This window comes from Rhizophagus irregularis, chromosome 11 (genome assembly GCF_026210795.1).
Source record: "Rhizophagus irregularis chromosome 11, complete sequence".
Classification (NCBI taxonomy): Eukaryota; Fungi; Glomeromycota; class Glomeromycetes; order Glomerales; family Glomeraceae; genus Rhizophagus; species Rhizophagus irregularis.
Window position 1 is genome coordinate 4,227,401 of NC_089439.1, and position 18,950 is coordinate 4,246,350.

General features: G+C 26.6%; 4 protein-coding genes across 5 annotated transcripts; 2 read left to right on the forward strand and 2 right to left on the reverse strand.

The window, feature by feature from the left end:
• Nucleotides 1-209: 209 nt before the first annotated feature.
• OCT59_003402 (uncharacterized protein) lies at nt 210-2,177 on the reverse strand (the record flags this gene model as incomplete). Of its 2 annotated transcripts, XM_025325782.2 has the most annotated exons (7): nt 210-539; nt 603-664; nt 737-956; nt 1,044-1,378; nt 1,454-1,533; nt 1,657-1,934; nt 2,010-2,177. In XM_025325782.2, 7 exons carry the CDS (start codon nt 2,175-2,177, stop codon nt 210-212), a joined length of 1,473 nt encoding a protein of 490 aa, XP_025179616.1. The 2 variants fall into 2 exon arrangements, with proteins under 2 accessions (XP_025179616.1, XP_065996297.1); XM_066145590.1 differs by lacking the exons at nt 603-664; nt 737-956; nt 1,044-1,378; ... (1 more) ...; nt 1,657-1,934; nt 2,010-2,177 and having other exon boundaries at nt 210-527.
• A 1,723-nt stretch (nt 2,178-3,900) lies between these two features.
• OCT59_003403 (uncharacterized protein) lies at nt 3,901-6,048 on the forward strand. The gene is made up of 7 exons (XM_025323484.2): nt 3,901-4,117; nt 4,189-4,449; nt 4,523-4,658; nt 4,727-5,061; nt 5,168-5,387; nt 5,451-5,512; nt 5,584-6,048. Exons 1-7 carry the CDS (start codon nt 3,950-3,952, stop codon nt 5,908-5,910), a joined length of 1,509 nt encoding a protein of 502 aa, XP_025179615.2. The 5' UTR covers nt 3,901-3,949; the 3' UTR covers nt 5,911-6,048.
• A 3,513-nt stretch (nt 6,049-9,561) lies between these two features.
• OCT59_003404 (uncharacterized protein) lies at nt 9,562-11,515 on the forward strand (the record flags this gene model as incomplete). The annotated part of the gene is made up of 3 exons (XM_025331964.2): nt 9,562-9,940; nt 10,018-10,398; nt 10,465-11,515. 3 exons carry the CDS (start codon nt 9,562-9,564, stop codon nt 11,391-11,393), a joined length of 1,689 nt encoding a protein of 562 aa, XP_025179614.1. The 3' UTR covers nt 11,394-11,515.
• A 2,156-nt stretch (nt 11,516-13,671) lies between these two features.
• OCT59_003405 (uncharacterized protein) lies at nt 13,672-14,731 on the reverse strand (the record flags this gene model as incomplete). Its single annotated transcript, XM_025316865.2, has 1 exon — nt 13,672-14,731. The coding sequence occupies one exon, from the start codon at nt 14,729-14,731 to the stop codon at nt 13,718-13,720; it is 1,014 nt and encodes a 337-aa protein (XP_025179613.2). The 3' UTR covers nt 13,672-13,717.
• Nucleotides 14,732-18,950: the final 4,219 nt, after the last annotated feature.

An 18,950-nucleotide genomic window follows, 5' to 3' on the forward strand; every position in this document is an offset into this window, starting at 1 on the left:
TTTTTCGGGATCCTTCTTAACTGGCGGCGATATAATTGCCGTAAATCAGAATCCTCTAGTTACCCATAATCTTGTTGCTACCAAAATAATAATAAAATTATGAATAATATACTATATAATAACTAAATAAAAAAAAAACGTAAAGATAAAAGGATGTAAAGAATAAAAATTCGCATAATAAACTCATGTTGCAATAAAATTTTGTTATGTCAACCTTCAACTTTAGAAACAGCTAGTAATCCAAGATATGGGTGAGGTTTATTCACAGTAAGAGTTCTTTTTTTGAATTGGAATCCTTCTATTTGTTGAAAAACGAAGTTTCTAATTAACATACTTAATAATACTTTAAATTCGGTTAAAGCTACTTTGTTGCCTATACAAGCTCTTGTACCAGTAAGGAAAGGTAAATAATTTAGATTTGATACATTTTTAGTTAATGAAGGATCCAACCATCTTTTTGGATCAAATTCAGCGGCTGTTGGGCCCCAAATTTCAGGTAACTTATGAAGCGCTGAAATTGCAACCATAATCACAGTATCCTATTAATAAATAAAAATTTAATATAATTTGAAATTTAACAAAATATAGTATATAAAATATACCTTTGGAATTACATAATCTCCAAAAACTTTATCCTTAATATTAGTCCGGGTAGTAAGAGATACTAAAGTAAAAAATTAAAAGGTAATAAGTCAATTTGCTAAATAAATTAAATAAAATAAAATTAAATTTATACCTGGAGAATTTAATCTTAAAGTTTCTTTAACTAAGCAACTTAAATACTCCAAAGAATTAATTTCATCAAATGTAGGATTAAAATTCGATTTATCAGGAAAGGCTTTAACTAATTCTTCACGCAATAAGTCTTGCTCATGTGTATGATGTGCGAGGAAATATAAAGTCCAACATGTTGATATACTTGTTGTTTCGTGTCCTGCAACTAAAAAAGTCATAATCTAAAAATATCCAAAGATAACAATATTTCAACGCGCATTTAATAATATTGATAATAAATTTATTGTAGTAACCTTTAGGTTAATTACCTGATATTTTAATTCTTCGTCAGTCATTTTTTCTTCAATGGGTAATGTTTTATTAATATTAATTAATAAAGATAACAAATCTTTTCCTTTCAATTCTCCTTTTTCGGCTTTATTATATTTTTCTTTGATCAATTTCTTTGATACGCGGTCAATAACTTCGCATGCACTTTTAAATTTCCTATTCATGTCTATTGGAATATTTCTGATATATGGCACATAATTTGATAATAAACTAATGGCAAAGCGTAAAGCAGGTTGTGGGACATTTGTAACAGAATCATAAGCCTTTGCTAATTCATTTGGAGACGTTAATGAATTAAATTCGTAATTAAATCCTAAAAAAAAAAAATGAAATTGTAAGAAAACAAATAAATATCAACATTGAAAAAAATTTCCATTTATTTTCTTACCGACTATTCCAATGACATCTAAGGTAGCTTTTGAGATATAAGGAGTAAGATTAATATTAGATTCAGTTCTCCTAGGTTTACTTTATCTTCGATTAAATTTTTTAAGATAAAAGCTACTCGAATAAATGTTGGAACCATTTCCTAAGATCGAATGAACACATTAATTTAATTTAATTAATTTTTATTATATTTGACCAACAAACAATAAAGTATAAATTACTTTGACGTTATTATGAGTGAAAGCTGGATTCATCATTTTTCTCTGCCTTTTATGATCTTCTCCTTCCGCAAATACAAGACCTCTACCAGCAATTGCAATACCATCAGCCAGCATTTTAGGAGGTGTTATATAATCATAAACATGATTTAATGTTATTTCTTGAATTAATTTCGTATCTGCGATAACGAGGGTTGGCTGATTAAATAATCCATGATATTTTACAATATTTCCATATTTTTGTATCCATTTAAGATCTGGATTCTATACAAAAAAATTAGAGAAAAATATGTAAGTCAATTAAAATAAAGAATATGACTATTGTAAACAATAATTGACCTCTTCTAACAAAAATGTTCTAAGGTTTCCGTAAAATGGATTTTCAGATGATGGACCAGGAATTTTTCTTAAAGGAGTAATATAAATTGGCCAAATATATATTTTATAAATGACCCATACTATAGTTCCTAACACGAAAAAGCTAATTAAAGAAGATAAATCAAGCATTTTTTATGACAATTTGGTAGTGAATTTCAGATTTATTTGATAAGAAGTCGGAGATGATATTTATCGCAAGATACTGTATTTATATGACAAATCATTTCGGTTTTCGGTAATCATGATGCCGTTGTTTACATTTTAAAATTGCGTATCGTACAATTACACGTCGACAGTTTTTAATTTTTCGACGTTATTGGACAAAATGATCGACATCTAAATTTATACTTACCGATTTTCGTTCGTAACACAGCGCACCTCATTTTTTTTTACAAAGAATTTTGTTTGTTTCTTTCAAATTTCAAAATATGTATAAGTTTTACTAGATCAATTCAATTATAATTGTAATTTCAAATTTATAATATTTACATTATTTTGATAATTTAATCTAATATATATCGATATATACAGTCAAAGCTCGTTATAGTGAATCTCGTTATAGTGAACATTAAGTAAAATCACGTTATAGTGACCTATTGATTTTTTTCTTTATGATTAATTTCTCTCGATACAGTGAATTCTCTTAATAAATCTCGTTATACTGAAAAAAGGGGAAAAAATTATATAGTGGAACGGAAAGTTCACTATGACGATATAATATACAGTAAAAGATAGCGTTATTTATATTTTAGCAGAAAAAATTTTTCGAAATTGCCTTAGCGATAGAAGCTTCAACAAAGGCAGTAGTCATTATTTATATTTTCTCACTTTTGAGAACCACTTTCAATGGTCTAATAATGGGAAGGACATCATGTATATTATCTATCGCTTGCACGATTAGTTATTATATTAAATCACTCTTAGTGATACTTTAACTATTTTATTTTTAAATTGACAATAAAAATATATTTTGCTAAAGAATTTTCGATTAATTTAAATCATATTTTTTTTAAAATAATTATTTGTTACATAAATCTGCAATCATTAATTTTAATGCATGCAAAGTGATCTCTTGCTTAAATGCAATAAGAATATTCTATTTTTAGAAATGCATTTAACAAAGAAAAGTTTGATTGATTTTTAAAACATTAAAATTTCAGTTAGACTGTAATATGCAATTATGTTTATTTTTAATAATGATTTTAAAATACTGTACATTTCATTATAAAATGAAAGTATTATGATCGTTATATTATAATAAATATTTTTCATCAACGCAAACTAAACAATTCAAATAAAAATGAAATTTTCGTCGCTGCTCTCATTCAAAATTCAGAAGATATTTTAAATATATAAAATAAAGTTTAAAATATGAGAAGTAAAGAAACTATCTCACATACATAATATATATACGTTTATTTTACATAAAATAATTTTAGATATTTGTGTAATATTATTAGTCAATAATATTAATGTACGATCGGCACGTTCAATGACTTTTACCCGGTATTGACTGATGTGTTGATCTAAAAATATAAAATTAAGCAATTTAATTAACTTTATTAAGCTTGGCTTTCCCCTTGGCGTTCCCCGGAAATTCCGAAATCGTGTATATTAGGCAATCATAGAACATTCCAATACCGTAAATATATAAATTTAGCAGCCATGTGGCCTTGTGAAAGTACTATAGCAAGTCGATTGTCGATCATTCTGTCCAATGTCCAATTAAACGTTAAACACAAATTGTAACTGTACAACATGTCTTCTTAATGAACCGGCGATTATTATCTACCGAAACCCGAAACTGAATTAATCGTATATATCTTGCGATAATTTTCTCCTCACGACTTTTGAAAATTTATTTACTCAATTTGTTTTAATAAATTTACAACAAAAACAAAATGCTTGATCTGATTTCTTTAGTTAGTTTTTTTATATTAGTTATTATAGGGTGGATCACTTATAAAATATATATTTGGCCAGTTTATATTACACCTTTGAGAAAAATTCCCGGACCACCATCCGAAAATCTATTTTACGGAAATTTTAAAACAATTTTGACGGAAGAGGTTAATATATTATTATTAAATCGGTAATCATGATTCTTTTTATACAATTTTCTTTCTTTTTATATATATAGCATACGCGCTTTAAATGGGTACAAAAATACGGAAATATTATAAAATACCATGGACTATTTAATCAACCAGTCCTTCTTATCTCTGATACAAAAATAATTCAAGATATTTTATTAAATCATGTTTATGATTTTATTAAACCTCCTCACATGATGGCTGATCTCATTGCAATGGCTGGTAAAGGTCTTGTATTTGCAGAAGGTGAAGATCATAAGAGACAAAGAAAAATGATGAATCCGGCTTTCATTCATAATAACATCAAAGTAATTATAATTCATTGTAGGTAATATAATATAAAGTTAATTAAATTAAATTAATATGTTCATTCAATTTTAGGAAATGGTTCCAACGTTTATTCGAGTAGCTTTTACCTTAAAAAGTTTAATCGAAGATAAAGTGAACTTAGGAGAATCTGAAATTAATCTTACTTCTTATCTCTCAAAAGCTACGTTAGACGTGATTGGCTTAGTCGGTGAGAAGACAATAATTTTTTTTCAAAGTTGATGTTTTCGCCTTATTAATAGAAATTTTTTTCTTTAGGATTTAATTACGATTTTAATTCATTAACGTCTACAAATGAATTATCAGAAGCTTATGAATCCCTTATGAATGCCCCAAATTCTGCTCTACGATTTGGCATTAGTTTTTTATCAAATTTTATTCCATCTATAAGAGAATTTCCAATCGATATAAATAAGAAATTTAAAAATGGTTGTGCAGTTATTGACCGCGTATCAAAGAAATTGGTTGAAGAAAAATATAAAGCGGCAGAAAGTGGTGAATTGAAAGGAAAAGATCTCTTATCTCTTTTAATTAACATCAATAAGACATTACCTATTGAAGAGAAAATGACTGACAACGAGTTAAAATATCAGGTAAAATATCTAATTTCTCGTCATAGTGCCATGGACCTAATATAGTGACAAATCCCAGCGTTATTATCGTATATATTATCCTAATCACTTTTTTTGAATATTTTAGATTATGACATTTTTATTAGCAGGACATGAAACTACAAGTGTTTCAACTTCTTGGGCTTTATATTTCCTTTCAAAATATCCACATATGCAAGACTTATTGCGTGAAGAATTAGTTAAAGCTTTCCCTGATAAATCAAAATTCAATCCCACATTTGATGAAATTAATTCTTTGGAATATTTAAATTGCGTAGTTAAAGAAACTTTAAGATTAAATCCTCCAGGTATACATTTAAATTTTTAATTTTTTTTTATATCATATTATTAATTATGTTGTTCTACTGTAGTTGGTGCTACTAGTCGACTTAATACTAAAGATGAAGTTTTTGGAGGATATCACGTTCCAAAGGTATATTTACCGGTTTGTATTTTTTTGCCAAAATTTAAAATTATTAATTTGATCTTTTTCTATTAAAATAGAATACTGTAATGATAATTGCAATTTCAACACTTCATCAACTGCCTGAAATTTGGGGCCCAACAGCTACTGAATTTGATCCAAAAAGATGGTTGGATCCTTCCTTAATTAAGAACGTAACAAATTTTAACTATTTGCCTTTCCTTGCTGGTACAAGAGCTTGTATAGGCAATAAAGTAGCCTTGACTGAATTTAAAATATTATTGAGTATGTTAATTAGGAATTTTGTTTTTAAACCAATTGAAGGATTTCATATTAAAAGAAGAATTGTTCCTATGAATAAGCCTGATCCATACCTTAGATTATCTGTTACTAAAGTTGAAAATTAACAAAGTTATCATAATTATAATTTATAATTTATATATTGTTTGATTTTTCATCTGTATTGTTTCAGAGTTTTTATATTAGAATGCCATAAGTTATTTATTTTATAATAGATATAATAAATATCATATTTTAACCAATATAATCATAACTATAATTTTTTCACATGGATATGTTTTTTCTTTCATCATCATCATGTTGGTAAAATCATCCAATAGATGTTGAATAATATTACTGTAATCAAGTTTAGTTGCTTCTTTTGGACTACGATCCCAGATTACATGTAGTGCAGCAGGACCAGCTATTTCTTGATTTAGTGATCATAGAAAGATGCTCTATAAAAAAAAGTCGATCTGTATTTTATATTCCATCTTTTTCCGTTAAAGGCTCATATTTCCGGAATTAATAACTTTATATCACGGAATATATCAAATCATTTACATTTCCGTGAATGGATCCATAAAAGGCTCATTTTTACGAAGTTCTTACAGAAATAACGGATAAAATTTTTATAGAGATGGTTAGAATCGCCTCACTCAAACAAATCGAAAATCGAATGGCGATGGTTTTATCTTTCTACGATCACTTAATGAGTTAATTTTGAGTACGTCAAAATTCACTATTTTAACGCTTATTACTGCGCCTTTAACGTTGCCAGCCATGTATATACTGATATTTTTTAATGAAAGATTTAATTTTTATATATATAATTGATCTTTTAAATGAAGTCTACTGTAAAAGACCGACAGTCTTAGTTGAACTTCGAAAAGAATATTTAAGGCTATAAGAGTTTGTAGTTTTTTGGTCTGATATTTTAGTCTTAAGTAAGGCCAGGTTACACCTTTAGTAGTGATTAAACAATTTTGAGAAAGGAAAGAAAATTTGAGAATAATCCTAAATTTTCATTTCTGAGATTCCGGAGATATAAAATGGGTTTTCTGCCCTCTATACTAGTTATATCGATATTAAACAATATGATGTATAATATGAGAAAAATCACTCCACACTTTTTAGCCACCCGCGCCCCTAGGACTAAGGCTATGTAATTAATATATAAATAAAAGCCTTTATTTTAGTAATTAAATAAATCGACAGATATAATTCTTCATTTAATTTCTGCAAGTACTGTGGTTTTGGTTAAAAGTTATCATCACGCGGTCAAAATCAAAGTTTTAAAAATGATTAAAAATAATGTTAGTATTGGAAACTTAACTCCTTTTAATTTTAATTATCAACATTAAATTTTTTTAAAAACAATGGTATAAAAAAAAAAAAATTCCGAATACCAAGTTATTCCAAGTTATTCTAACTAAGTACTTCAACCAACCATAGTCCTCCTTAAAAAACAAAATTTATTAAGAATTCTTATATTATAAGTTCATATTTATATTCACGATTAGATATAATTAATAACATCTTAATTATGAGAAAATGCATAATATTTGGGCAAATTTAACAATATTAGTTGATATTGCAGCATATTGTTTTACTTATTTTCTTGTAATATAATAAAACTCGAGCAACTATTTGGCGTCTTGATGAGTTATTATATAAATTAAGTTGCTAAGACTACCTGCGATATAGCCCCATAATAAATTTTATCCGTTATTTCTGTAAAAACTCCGTTAACATAAGCTTTTTACGGAAAAAAAGATGGAAAAAACGGATCGACTTTTTTTATAGGGTAGGCGGGGTAGCTGTATTACCTATAATAACCTTCATTAATAATCAAATAGTATTATACTTGCTTTATCATCATTTTATTTACATAAGATAAATTAAATCTAGTAGTTTAAATAAGTTTACTGAATTTTTAAATAATGAATTATAAATGTATTTTTTCACGAAATTACAAACACGCCATGGCGCTCAATGCCATAGTTATATACATGATTTATGTATTTTTTATTTGTTTAACTTTTTATTCTATATTATTAGTAGATTAGCTAAGCTGATTTTATTAATATAATAATTATATTTAATTCTGCAGTCACAATCTTTTTCGATTTTTTTTTTATTTTACAATATTTGCAATATAAAAAATATATAGTACTAATCAAATCTTTTTCCTGGCCATTTTCGAGGCGAGTGCTGAGCAATTTTAATTAGTATAACTTCCATAAAAATGAGTCTTTCATGGATTCATTCACGGACAATGTAAATAGTTCGATAAATTCCGTGATATAAGGTTATTAAATATGAGTCTTTACGGAAAAAGATGGAATATAAAAAACGGATTGACTTTTTTTACAGTGTAGCTTAGACCATAGTTTTTGGTCACATTATGGCGTTGAGCGCCAGTGGTGTGAATTAGTAAAGTCGTTTTTTCATATGTGAATCATGAGTAAAATTATGCATTATGACTCATTAAAGCTGTGAATGTTATATTTGTAAAAAAAATTGGCAGTCACTTTTGATCTAGAGCTTTCATTTAACAACTTCACGTGTTTTCTCGTACAGCTGCGTAATTCTGCGCATGATCAATCCAGAAAATTTCTGCGCATGACGGCATGATCATCCGGAAATCGTAATGATAGTATGAGAGATCGGCACTAATTACTACCTGGCAATCATCCAAAAAGGAAGGATATTATGGACGCTACACGGACACACGGACTTGGTATTTGTTGCCTTTTTATGTGTTTCAAATACTAAGTATGGAATAGTATAACCAAAAGTAACAATAAATTGATATTATTCAATGGTTCTCTGAACCAATTAAAAAATCTTGTTTGGTAGAACTTCAAACAAAACAAAAACAAAAAAGAATAAATTTTTTCTTTTTAGAAATAATGAAAATTGAAAGAGGATTATATATGGTAATACAGTGAATTCCATTGGATACTTAATAAGATTGTTTTAAAAGCTTTTAATTGTTATTCTATATCGAAATTTAGAAACTTTAGGAGTGGAATAATAACCATATCTGATATTGTTTATTAAAGTAAGTATTGTTCTGCGTAAATAACTTTCAAACCAATTTTTTTTTACAAATCGTATTGTATTAATTCCACAATTCATGCGTATATGATTTTTTTCGATCTTCAATTTGTGATACGATATACTAAGGAAAACACTTTATTTGCTTTGTGTAATAAGAAAGGTCCCTTAAATATGTGCCACGGGTTTACTATGATATCTCAAATATATTCGGCAACTTGGCATTCGGAACAAGGGGAAGCAAATATGAACACAATAGCATGTAACGTTAATCAGTAACCTGTCAGATTCATTTTTATAGAAAGCAAGTATAAATAGTCAAAATTCAACTGTGGGAAAATTTTTCGGAATCTGTTATGTCTTTGTTAAGATCAATATAGGAAACAAAAAGATTATACTCTAATAAAATGATCCGCAGTTAATTTGTACAAATGACATCAAAGGACCTCGTAAAAATTTTATCCGTTAATGACAAAAGGGGGGGTTCGCTAAATTTAGAAATTTGCCTTAAACTCCTAAAGGAGATGCGTTGAATGTGTTTTGCAATTTTATATAATTTATTGACAAAACTTGAATTTATATAAATAAATTCTTTTTATTTCATTCTTTAATGTCAAATGGTCATGTGTCGAATGCCGGACTCCGAGAAATTAAATATATAATGGCAAGTCGTCATTAGATTATTCAAAAAAAAAACAAAAAAAAATACCTTGACCATGGATTCCGAAAAAACTGCACCTAATAATGTTATTGAAAAGATTGATCGACCTCATATTGTCGATTTAGAAAATACTCCTAAAGGGATTATACCAGAAAGTTTTGAAAATGTTCCTCTTATTTATCCATCCGTAAATTATTTAATTTATTTTATACGAACCTTGCAACATCTTTTTCTTACGTTATTATTTGATTGGACCAATATTATTACTAGTCCAATAAATTTCTTGTTAACTTTTGTCTTTTTCCCTGTGGTTGCTATTGGTTTATTTTTACTTGAAATTATTTTACGTTTTATATCTTTCATGAAATGGGATGTTAACGATGATGAAAGTGTGATTCAATCCTGGTCAAGATTAACATCAAATTCTGAACTATGTAAGTAAATAAATATATGATAAGTTCATTCGTTAAGAATAATATAAAAAATATTAAAATTACACTTTATTATATAGTAGTGAAAAATCTTCGTTTAGGAATAAAAGCTTTAGACGAACTTCCGAATAAGTATCGTAAAGGATTTGACCTAAATGGTGCACAATTCTTATTATATCTCTCGGCCATCTTACAAGAAAGAGATGAAAAAAAAGTTACTGAAGCTTATCGTATGATATCACAATTGAAAAAATCCTTAAAAAAAGATAAAAATCCTGATGATGAACAAAAAATTCGAAAAATTTATGAAATTCTCAAAGAAAGTGAATCTGGGATACATAAACAATTAGAAGAATTTGGTATTAAATTTACTTCATTATCTGAATTGAATACTCTTGGTGGTCCTTATGCTGGAATGTTTTGGTCTGATGAAGGAAATTTTATTGTTATTGCTTTAAAAGGTAAAATATTTATTTAATGAAAATCATTTTAATCGTCTTTTCTAATTTTTTTTTTTTTTTTTTAAGGAACGACACCAACGAGTTTCAATGATTGGTTGACAAATGCTACATTTCAACGTATGGATGCAAGGTCTTATTTATTTGGAGAAGTTCATGAAGGATTCTATATTCAACTTTTCCCTGCGGATGAATATGATTCAATAAGAGTTGATAGAAGGTGTCCAGCAACAAGAATTATTGACGCTGTTCGTATAAAAGCGGAATCTATTCGAAAAAGAAACAGGGATAATAACCATAAGACACCTGAAGATACACCCTTAGTAAACATATATGTTACGGGCCATTCTCTAGGTGGAGCGTTAGCAACTTTATTATATGCACGTTTAATGAAATCTCCTCAGAGTTTAGGAAAAGATTGTTTATTAAGAGATGGGACTGTATTTGCGAGTCCATCAATAGGAGATAATGATTTCTCTGCGGAATTTTCGTCATTAAGTAATAAATCCAATGACGAATACAAAACATTGTGGAGGATCGTATGTGATAATGATATTGTACCACGTGTTCCAATTGGCCATCATCATCCAAAATTCCGCAGATATACCAAGAAGATTCATATAATGAATTATTTTCACGTCGGTAATGAAGTAAGATTTTATCAAGATGGTAGTACACCTTCATCGATGAATAATATTTTTACCGATGATAAAGAATTAATATTCATAGAAAGAGGATTAAGTTGGAAGGATTGGAGAGGTTTATTTGGTTTTTATGATCCTTTCGATCATGCAAAGCATGATAAAAAAGCAACTTTTGAACGTAAACTTAATGATAAATTATATTCTTATGAAAAATTTCTGGTTGGACCATTAAGTCCCTTCAGGAATCATATGTCTCATCGTTACTTTGCAGCCTTGGAAAAAAGTAGAGAATTTTTTGATAAAGGTGATGTTAATTTTAAAGATAAACACGTTCCTGGAGAAAACATAGTATAAAAACATTTTTTAACTTTTATTATATATGTAATATATTTTTTTGTATATTTATAAAACTTTTATGTAATTAATTTTTAATTATTAATAAATATCTGACGGTTAATAGCATTTAACCCTGGTAAAATTATTTTAATTAAAAGCTTGACCGGTTAATTGACTGGTTAAGGAAAATGGAAAATAGTGAGAGAAGGTTTGTAATAAAATACATATAAAGCGATTTATAAGGAGAAGGAGTTATGATTCCTGGCCTCCCTTGGGGCTTCTATTTCCTATATTATGTCAGAGAAAAAGGTTTTATTGTATAAAGGGGAAACATACGCACATTTTTCTCCGAATTCTTCTATTTTGGTACGTTGTTATTATAATTCCCTAAAATAATTCCCTAAAATAAAGGATAAATGAATTAATGAGGTATCTTCTTACCGTTTATGGGGTAATCTTGAAAAAAAAAAGCGTAGGGGTATGAGATGTCACGTGATTTACCTTTTTTATTCCAACTTGACCGTTCTTTCAGAATATTCTAATTTGTATAACACTTGGCATGACGATTTCTATACTAATAAATAGATTTTCAATCGACAAATGAATTTTTTCCTTCTTTTATTTTAAAGTTCATTAAATGTGTTGCGCAACTGGTCGTATGACCACTTTGTGCAATGATCTACAATACATATATTTTTGGTTTCGCTTAGCTGTTAGTACTGTTCATTTTTTTTTTTATACATTCTTATGTTTTTATGTTCCTAATTTCTTGCTTTTTTGGTAAAAAAATAATAAAATTTGTAGATATGAATATTTTACTTCATGAGATGCCAAAATTAAGAGATGAACTTATAAATGTTACCGACATTAAGAATGCTTTCGTGTCAATTTCACGGTAGTAACCTGAAATTTCGTTATCGTAATTTGAAATAAGTTCGGGAATTAATAATGTATAAAGTTATTTCCCTATTCCAAATTAGGTAAGTCGGATGTGAAACATTTTTTTTTAATTTCTAATAAATTATTAGTTCAATTTTTGTAAATTGAAATATATTGAAATATATAATTGTTCATTTTCATACGTTCATTTTCATAAAATGCAGTTAACAAGAATTAAGTTAAGGAAATACGAACATGATTTAATTAATTATAACGCCCTAAAATTGCTAATTGATATCATGAAACAAGCGAAAAAAGATATAAAATATATTAAGAAGAACGTATTAAGGATATTATTCCACGACACAAAAGACACGGCGGAATAAACTTTGCAAATCAAGGCAAGGATTTTTTTCTTTTATTTGTTACGTAAAAAAAGTTTATGCTTACTCATGATAGATATTATACATAAATAATCTTATTTTTGACGTAATTTCATAGGGATTTTATAATCTTGCGATAACTTATAATTTGTATCACATGCATCAAAAAAGGGAATTGACCCAATTTCGCGCAAAATATGAACTTACATGAATCGAGTGAGACAGATTTTCGACCACTTTTGATAATATAAATGATTTAAAAGATAAATCTACGAATCTTTAAACAATTGTGTACTTTATAATTGAAGGAAATTGAATTCATTAATATATTTGAGATTAATGTATGAACTTTGATTAATATTTATATTAGCGTCCTTTCAAGGATTCATGGAGTAATGAACCGGGCAATTAGAAGCTAAAATATTTTCAGTTCTGTTGTATCATGATAAGAGAAAATTTGGAACAAAATTGCAGCAAATAAAATCATTTTTTGGATATGCTTTACACGATAGATTCTTTATTACAAATACATAATGGATGACATGTGCGTTTCTCCTAATCTAACCTAGTAAAAAGAAGAATGCGTAACGTTCTACGATAATTCTGACATTTGAAACGAAAAGTTTTAATATACAAAAAAAGTATTAACTGAATAAAGTGCGAGTACCTGGAATACACTATTGTGTAATTAAGATCTTACGCCATTTTTAAGAAAATCTTGAAATATCACGTGATCGAAAACTTTTGAACCATTCTTTTAGCGCACGTTTTTGACATAAAAATTAGATCCTAATCTCATCTTTAAAACTCCCCTTTTTTACATAATATGATTTTCTGTATTTTTCTATATTTCGTTAAGTACAATTTGTATTACCATCCGATTATAGTATTTGTCATTTATTTATGTTACGCAATGGTAAAATTTTCCTTAAAGCGTTTAAACGAAATCTGTTGTCGAAAGTTAAGATTCCGATGGATTTTTCAAATCCACCAATAGATAAAACATGTTTTAGATAAAATATAAATAATTTATTTTTATATATAAATATTTTTTATTTAAAATAACCTTTACAAATTTCTTTAAATAAGTGTATCATAAATATGAGTAGCTTCAGATATATCTAAATCCATAATTTCCCAACGGGAAGTATCATTTATAATATTTAATATTTCATAATTCTCAATTTTAACTTCCACTAATCTAATAAGTTTTAAAGAATTAAGATGTATTTTTAAAGCTATCATAACAAGATCAAATCCTACAGGACATCTATAAATTTCAAAATGTGATAAAGAATTTTGTACTTGAATTAAATTTACTAGCCCATTTACTTCTTCTAACGTAATATTTATACTATTATTAAAATCTAACCAAGAATATTGATCATATTCTATACTTATAATTATAGTTTTCAAATTTTTTGATACTTTAGCGAGAGAATTTAATAAAATTTGTTTTCTTTGTCTGCTCGTACAAATGAATTCAACCAAATTTGATAAACAATTTGAAGATCCTTCAAATATCGGTAAAATGAAATAAGATTCTGGTAATCGAGTATAATCTAATTGTTCGTCATCTATATGAGATTGAAAATCCTTATATAAATGTTTACATCGAAATTTTCCTGATTTCAATTTATTTTTTTCAACTTCAATTGAGATTGATATTAAAGAATTTTGCTTATTTCTCATTAATAATTTACATATTACAATTGCCACCCAATCATTTAATTGATCATTATTTTGTGGTTGTTTATAATTTAATATATTATTGGCAAGATATTTAAATAAAATTATTGAATCATCATTATTAGAAGATGATGAAATAATGAATGAAAGTGAAGTAGAAGGAAATCCAATCCAATTCCAAATAGGTGAAAAAAAATCTCCGAATGAAATATAATTATTATTAATTTTAGAATTTTCGGAAGCGAATTGAATCCAATCAATTATAGCGTTATGTAATTCTTCAAAATCAATATATTTTAAAAATTGTATATAATTAAATATTGGTCGTTTATAATTTGGTCTATCATTATCTTGTCTTTGTTGTAAAATATATGATTCATTAATTCTTAATTCTTCGTTAAACATAAAACATGATAAATATGTTTCAAGTAAATTATAAGCTTGAAATTGTCTTTTTATAGCTTTTTCATTATTACATTGACAAATTTCTTTTTTACATGTATAAAGAAATCGAAAAGGTTGTTTCCATAAAATATCGATTGTATTTTTACACCAATGTCGATTTACTAATAAACATGAATGTAAATCTTCTTTATCTTCTTTAAGTTCTTCAAATATTTGACGTAAACATTCTGCGGGCAAATACGTTGTCATCTCGGTAAAATTTTTTAAATGAAAAAAAAAAGAATTTGTGATGGCTTTTTTTTTATGACTAATTTTTTTTTTTTATCTTAATTAAAAAATTTTTATTATATATATTATTTATTTTTCGAAAAAAAAATAAACATATTTATACATTTTTTTTTATATTTAATATCGGAAATATCATATACGGTCAAAACCATATATCCTTTTTTGAAAATTCCGTAAAAATAAAAAAAGCCCCAGTTTTATTGTTCTTATTTTTTTTTAAGCCCTTTTTCCGAAAAAAAATATATATAAGCCATTTTGATGCAACCGTATAAGCCCACTAAAAAAAATATAAGCCACAATCAACCTTGAATAGGAATTTCATTGCACCAATTAAAATTTTTCCGTATCAGGTGTATCAGGTGTATCATGTGTCAAATTTTTCTATTTAAAATTTTTTTTTTAAAGTAAAATTAAAAAATAATTATTATGTAATCATCGGAATATCATGGGATTTGAAAAATTTTTACTGCGGTTCCTCCTCTTAGAATTGTGCAGCGGCTTATATAAGTTATAACGTGATCTCTCAAAAAATATCTATATATAGGGGTACATGGTTTACTAAGTCGCCATAATGGTTTTTTTTCTTGCGAAAGAAAAAAAAATGAAAAGTACCCAACGTGCAATTTCGTACGTATTTTGTGGCGCAGTAATTTGAAATTTAATATTAAATGACATAATACTTTCAGCAATTTTATTAAAAAAATTCTTGCACAATTAATAATTGGATGAAGACAACAATTGTATATACAGGTAGAAGTTGAACACAAACACAAATTTCTATTACTGATACTGATTCAATACCATAATTGTTATAAACTTAAAATAATGTAAAAGTAACATAGATCTTAACTATTAAGAAGCCTACTGACAAGCTAGAACTTGAATCAATAAAAAAGCATTAGTGAAAATAATACAGTATATCCTGCTATACTCAAAAGTGTTACTATTAATTAAATTGTAAATTAATCAATGGCAATCCTACTCTTGCATTTACTATTCTGGCATATAATTATTTATTGGATAAAATTGAAGATATCATTGGTAATGAAAATATAAGGATTGAAATTAAAAATGCTGCAACTGCAGTAAAAAATAAAATTGAAGAATATTATACTACTACTGGTGGACACATTTATATAATTGCTACAGGTTAATTGAATTATCAAATATGCATCAAAACTTAAATCACCTAATGTTAATAGATCAAGACAACAGAAATTACCTTTTATTTACCAAAATCTGTCAGACTATGCAAAAAATTATATTTAACTAATAATGTACCTGAAATTCAATTAGTAAAATTAACAAGGAAAAATAATATAAATTTTCCCAATTCTAAAATATGAGAAAAATGAACTTTATTTCAAAGATAATGATAGCTATACTAGAAGTACTCAAGTATTGATTTATATCTCTATCTAATTCAGAGTTTGTTGAAAGGAATTCAAGTAAATGGTAACTGTTTAAATCAGTTGTAATGGAATATTTTGATAAATATATATTGAGTAAAATATTAGTCAGACATTCACATACAGTAAATACCAGTGTATTTCAAAAAGTTATATACAAAATTGTTATGCCATCAAAAAAAATAGTTTATGAAATTAACATCCAAAAATACCATTCTTAATATATATGGTCAAAGAATATCAACCCTTCAAAGCTGAGGAAAACTAAGTAAATTATGGAAATGGTTTACAGTAATTGGCTCTTAAATCAAAAAATTATGATCCACAACAATTCCAATTTGAAGCTGAAGATAACTAAGTAAAGATTTTAAAATCCTTAATATACTGAAAACTATTCTAAAAAAAAATAGAACAGAATGCAAACTATTTATTTACATTCTTAAATAGTAAGAGCCTGAATTATCCTACTTTTATGGAGGCAATTAAAAACTGATCACTGGTTAGAAGATTTACCTCTTATAATGCAAATAGAATACAAATACTTGCAAATTAGAAGTTGCACTGACATATCTAAAAGGAGTCACATCATCCTTTTAGAATTCCAAAATAATTATGTATAAAAGATTTATTAAGCAAAAAAGATTTCAAACAATAATTTATCAAGATTCAAGATTTTTATACTATCTAAATAAATTTTTTTATTTCCAGATAGCCCTAAAATACTTTGAATAATTTATGCGATTTATGCATAATATTATACAAAGATAATGTTTAAACCAAATAGAATATTTTGACTTATATAATACTTTAGAATGCATTAAAATACATAATTACTAAGAGTGGAGAAGTTGATAAAAGAATAAAAAATAACAAGAAAGTTCAAATCAAACAATAATTATTAATTTTTCTGATGCACAAAATATAGCATTAATAGGTCCAACAGATGGTTACCAAATTTTCAAACAGAAAACAGTTCATTAATGCTAATCTATCCAGATGTTATTTATGTCAGCCATATGTAAAAAAAATCATAAGGATAAATAAAAATAATTTCAGAATGAGGCTTAATTATTATTATTGCTATTGATTATTATTTAAATTTTAATTTGGTAATTATGTCTGGAATAGTTCATTATATCAGAGTCAATCTGATAATATAAGTGTAATCATTTGAGAAATTTAGCAACTATTAGACGTTTTTTTGATCTGGTGAATTGCATCTTAGGGCAGGTAAAAGTGTGCCAGATTGCTTACATAGCAAGTGACAGACCTTCCTTTCACAGCACTAAACTAGGTAGTGAAGTTTATTAAAAATATGCTAAGCGTCTAATCAAAAAATGATGTGCTTTAATATATAGTATAATAACCAATTTGAATCATAGTAAAAAATATCACCATTACTCTTTTGGTCTTTCTCATAATAAGAACCAACATATATTACAGACCCTATAAAATAAATCAAAATCCTATAGGTATTTCTACATTACTTATCTATTATTTACAAATACAAATCTCAACCAAATTAGATTAACAACATCCATTAAGTCACAGAAGTTGATTAATAACATCATTGAAGAATTATACATGGCAATAAAACCATCAAGAAAACTTAGAGAAGCTATGTCTATAATGGTCAATAACTCTTTAATGATCAACAACCATTTAATGAATATTCAGTTATTGAAAATTAACTTCAAAAATTTGTGTTTTACTCTCAATCATAAATACAAGTTACCTGTTTCAAAACTTTTTTAATGAAAAGAAAGTAATTACTTATAATACTTTGGCTTTATTGGAACAGAAAATATCAATAATAACAACTGATTCGTGGACAAGTATTAACTCAAGAAGATGGATGAAACAGAATAAGAAAAATATTCATCCAATTCCAAATGAGGAAAATTTTGAAATTGCAATTGATTCTTCTGTTTAATTATTAGAATGATAAACTATCAAGTAAAAGATGATTCTTCCTTCCAATATTTGATAACTTTAAAAGTCACTCTAAACTCTTATCCTTAAAACTTTTCAGATGGTTTTTACAACAAAAGTGTATCATTGAAGGGACAAAACTATATTGAATTAAAGATATTTCTAATTATACTTACAAATACAAAACTAATATAATACTATTAATTTATAAGACTAAAAAGAGAAATCAAACATGAGATGGTAGCAAATTTTCTTAAGGAAAATTGATTAATTCCTAATTCCTAATCCAATAAAGCTTGTATTTTGTAAATAAAGAACATACAAACAATTATACTGCTGGTTTGTTGACATTATTATTTTATACTCAAAATGTGGAAAATGTGAAATCTGAAAAATTTAGATACATATTATATAAGAAATATAAGGATAAATGAAAAACATTTGTTTAAAAACATATAGAGGTAATATTACAATATAGTAAAAATTCAAGTCACTTATCACTATTACATACTCAATGATTGAGCAAAGAATCTCAGCTCTAAATATTTGCATAGTTATTATTAGAATGAGAAATGAAAATAAAGAACATA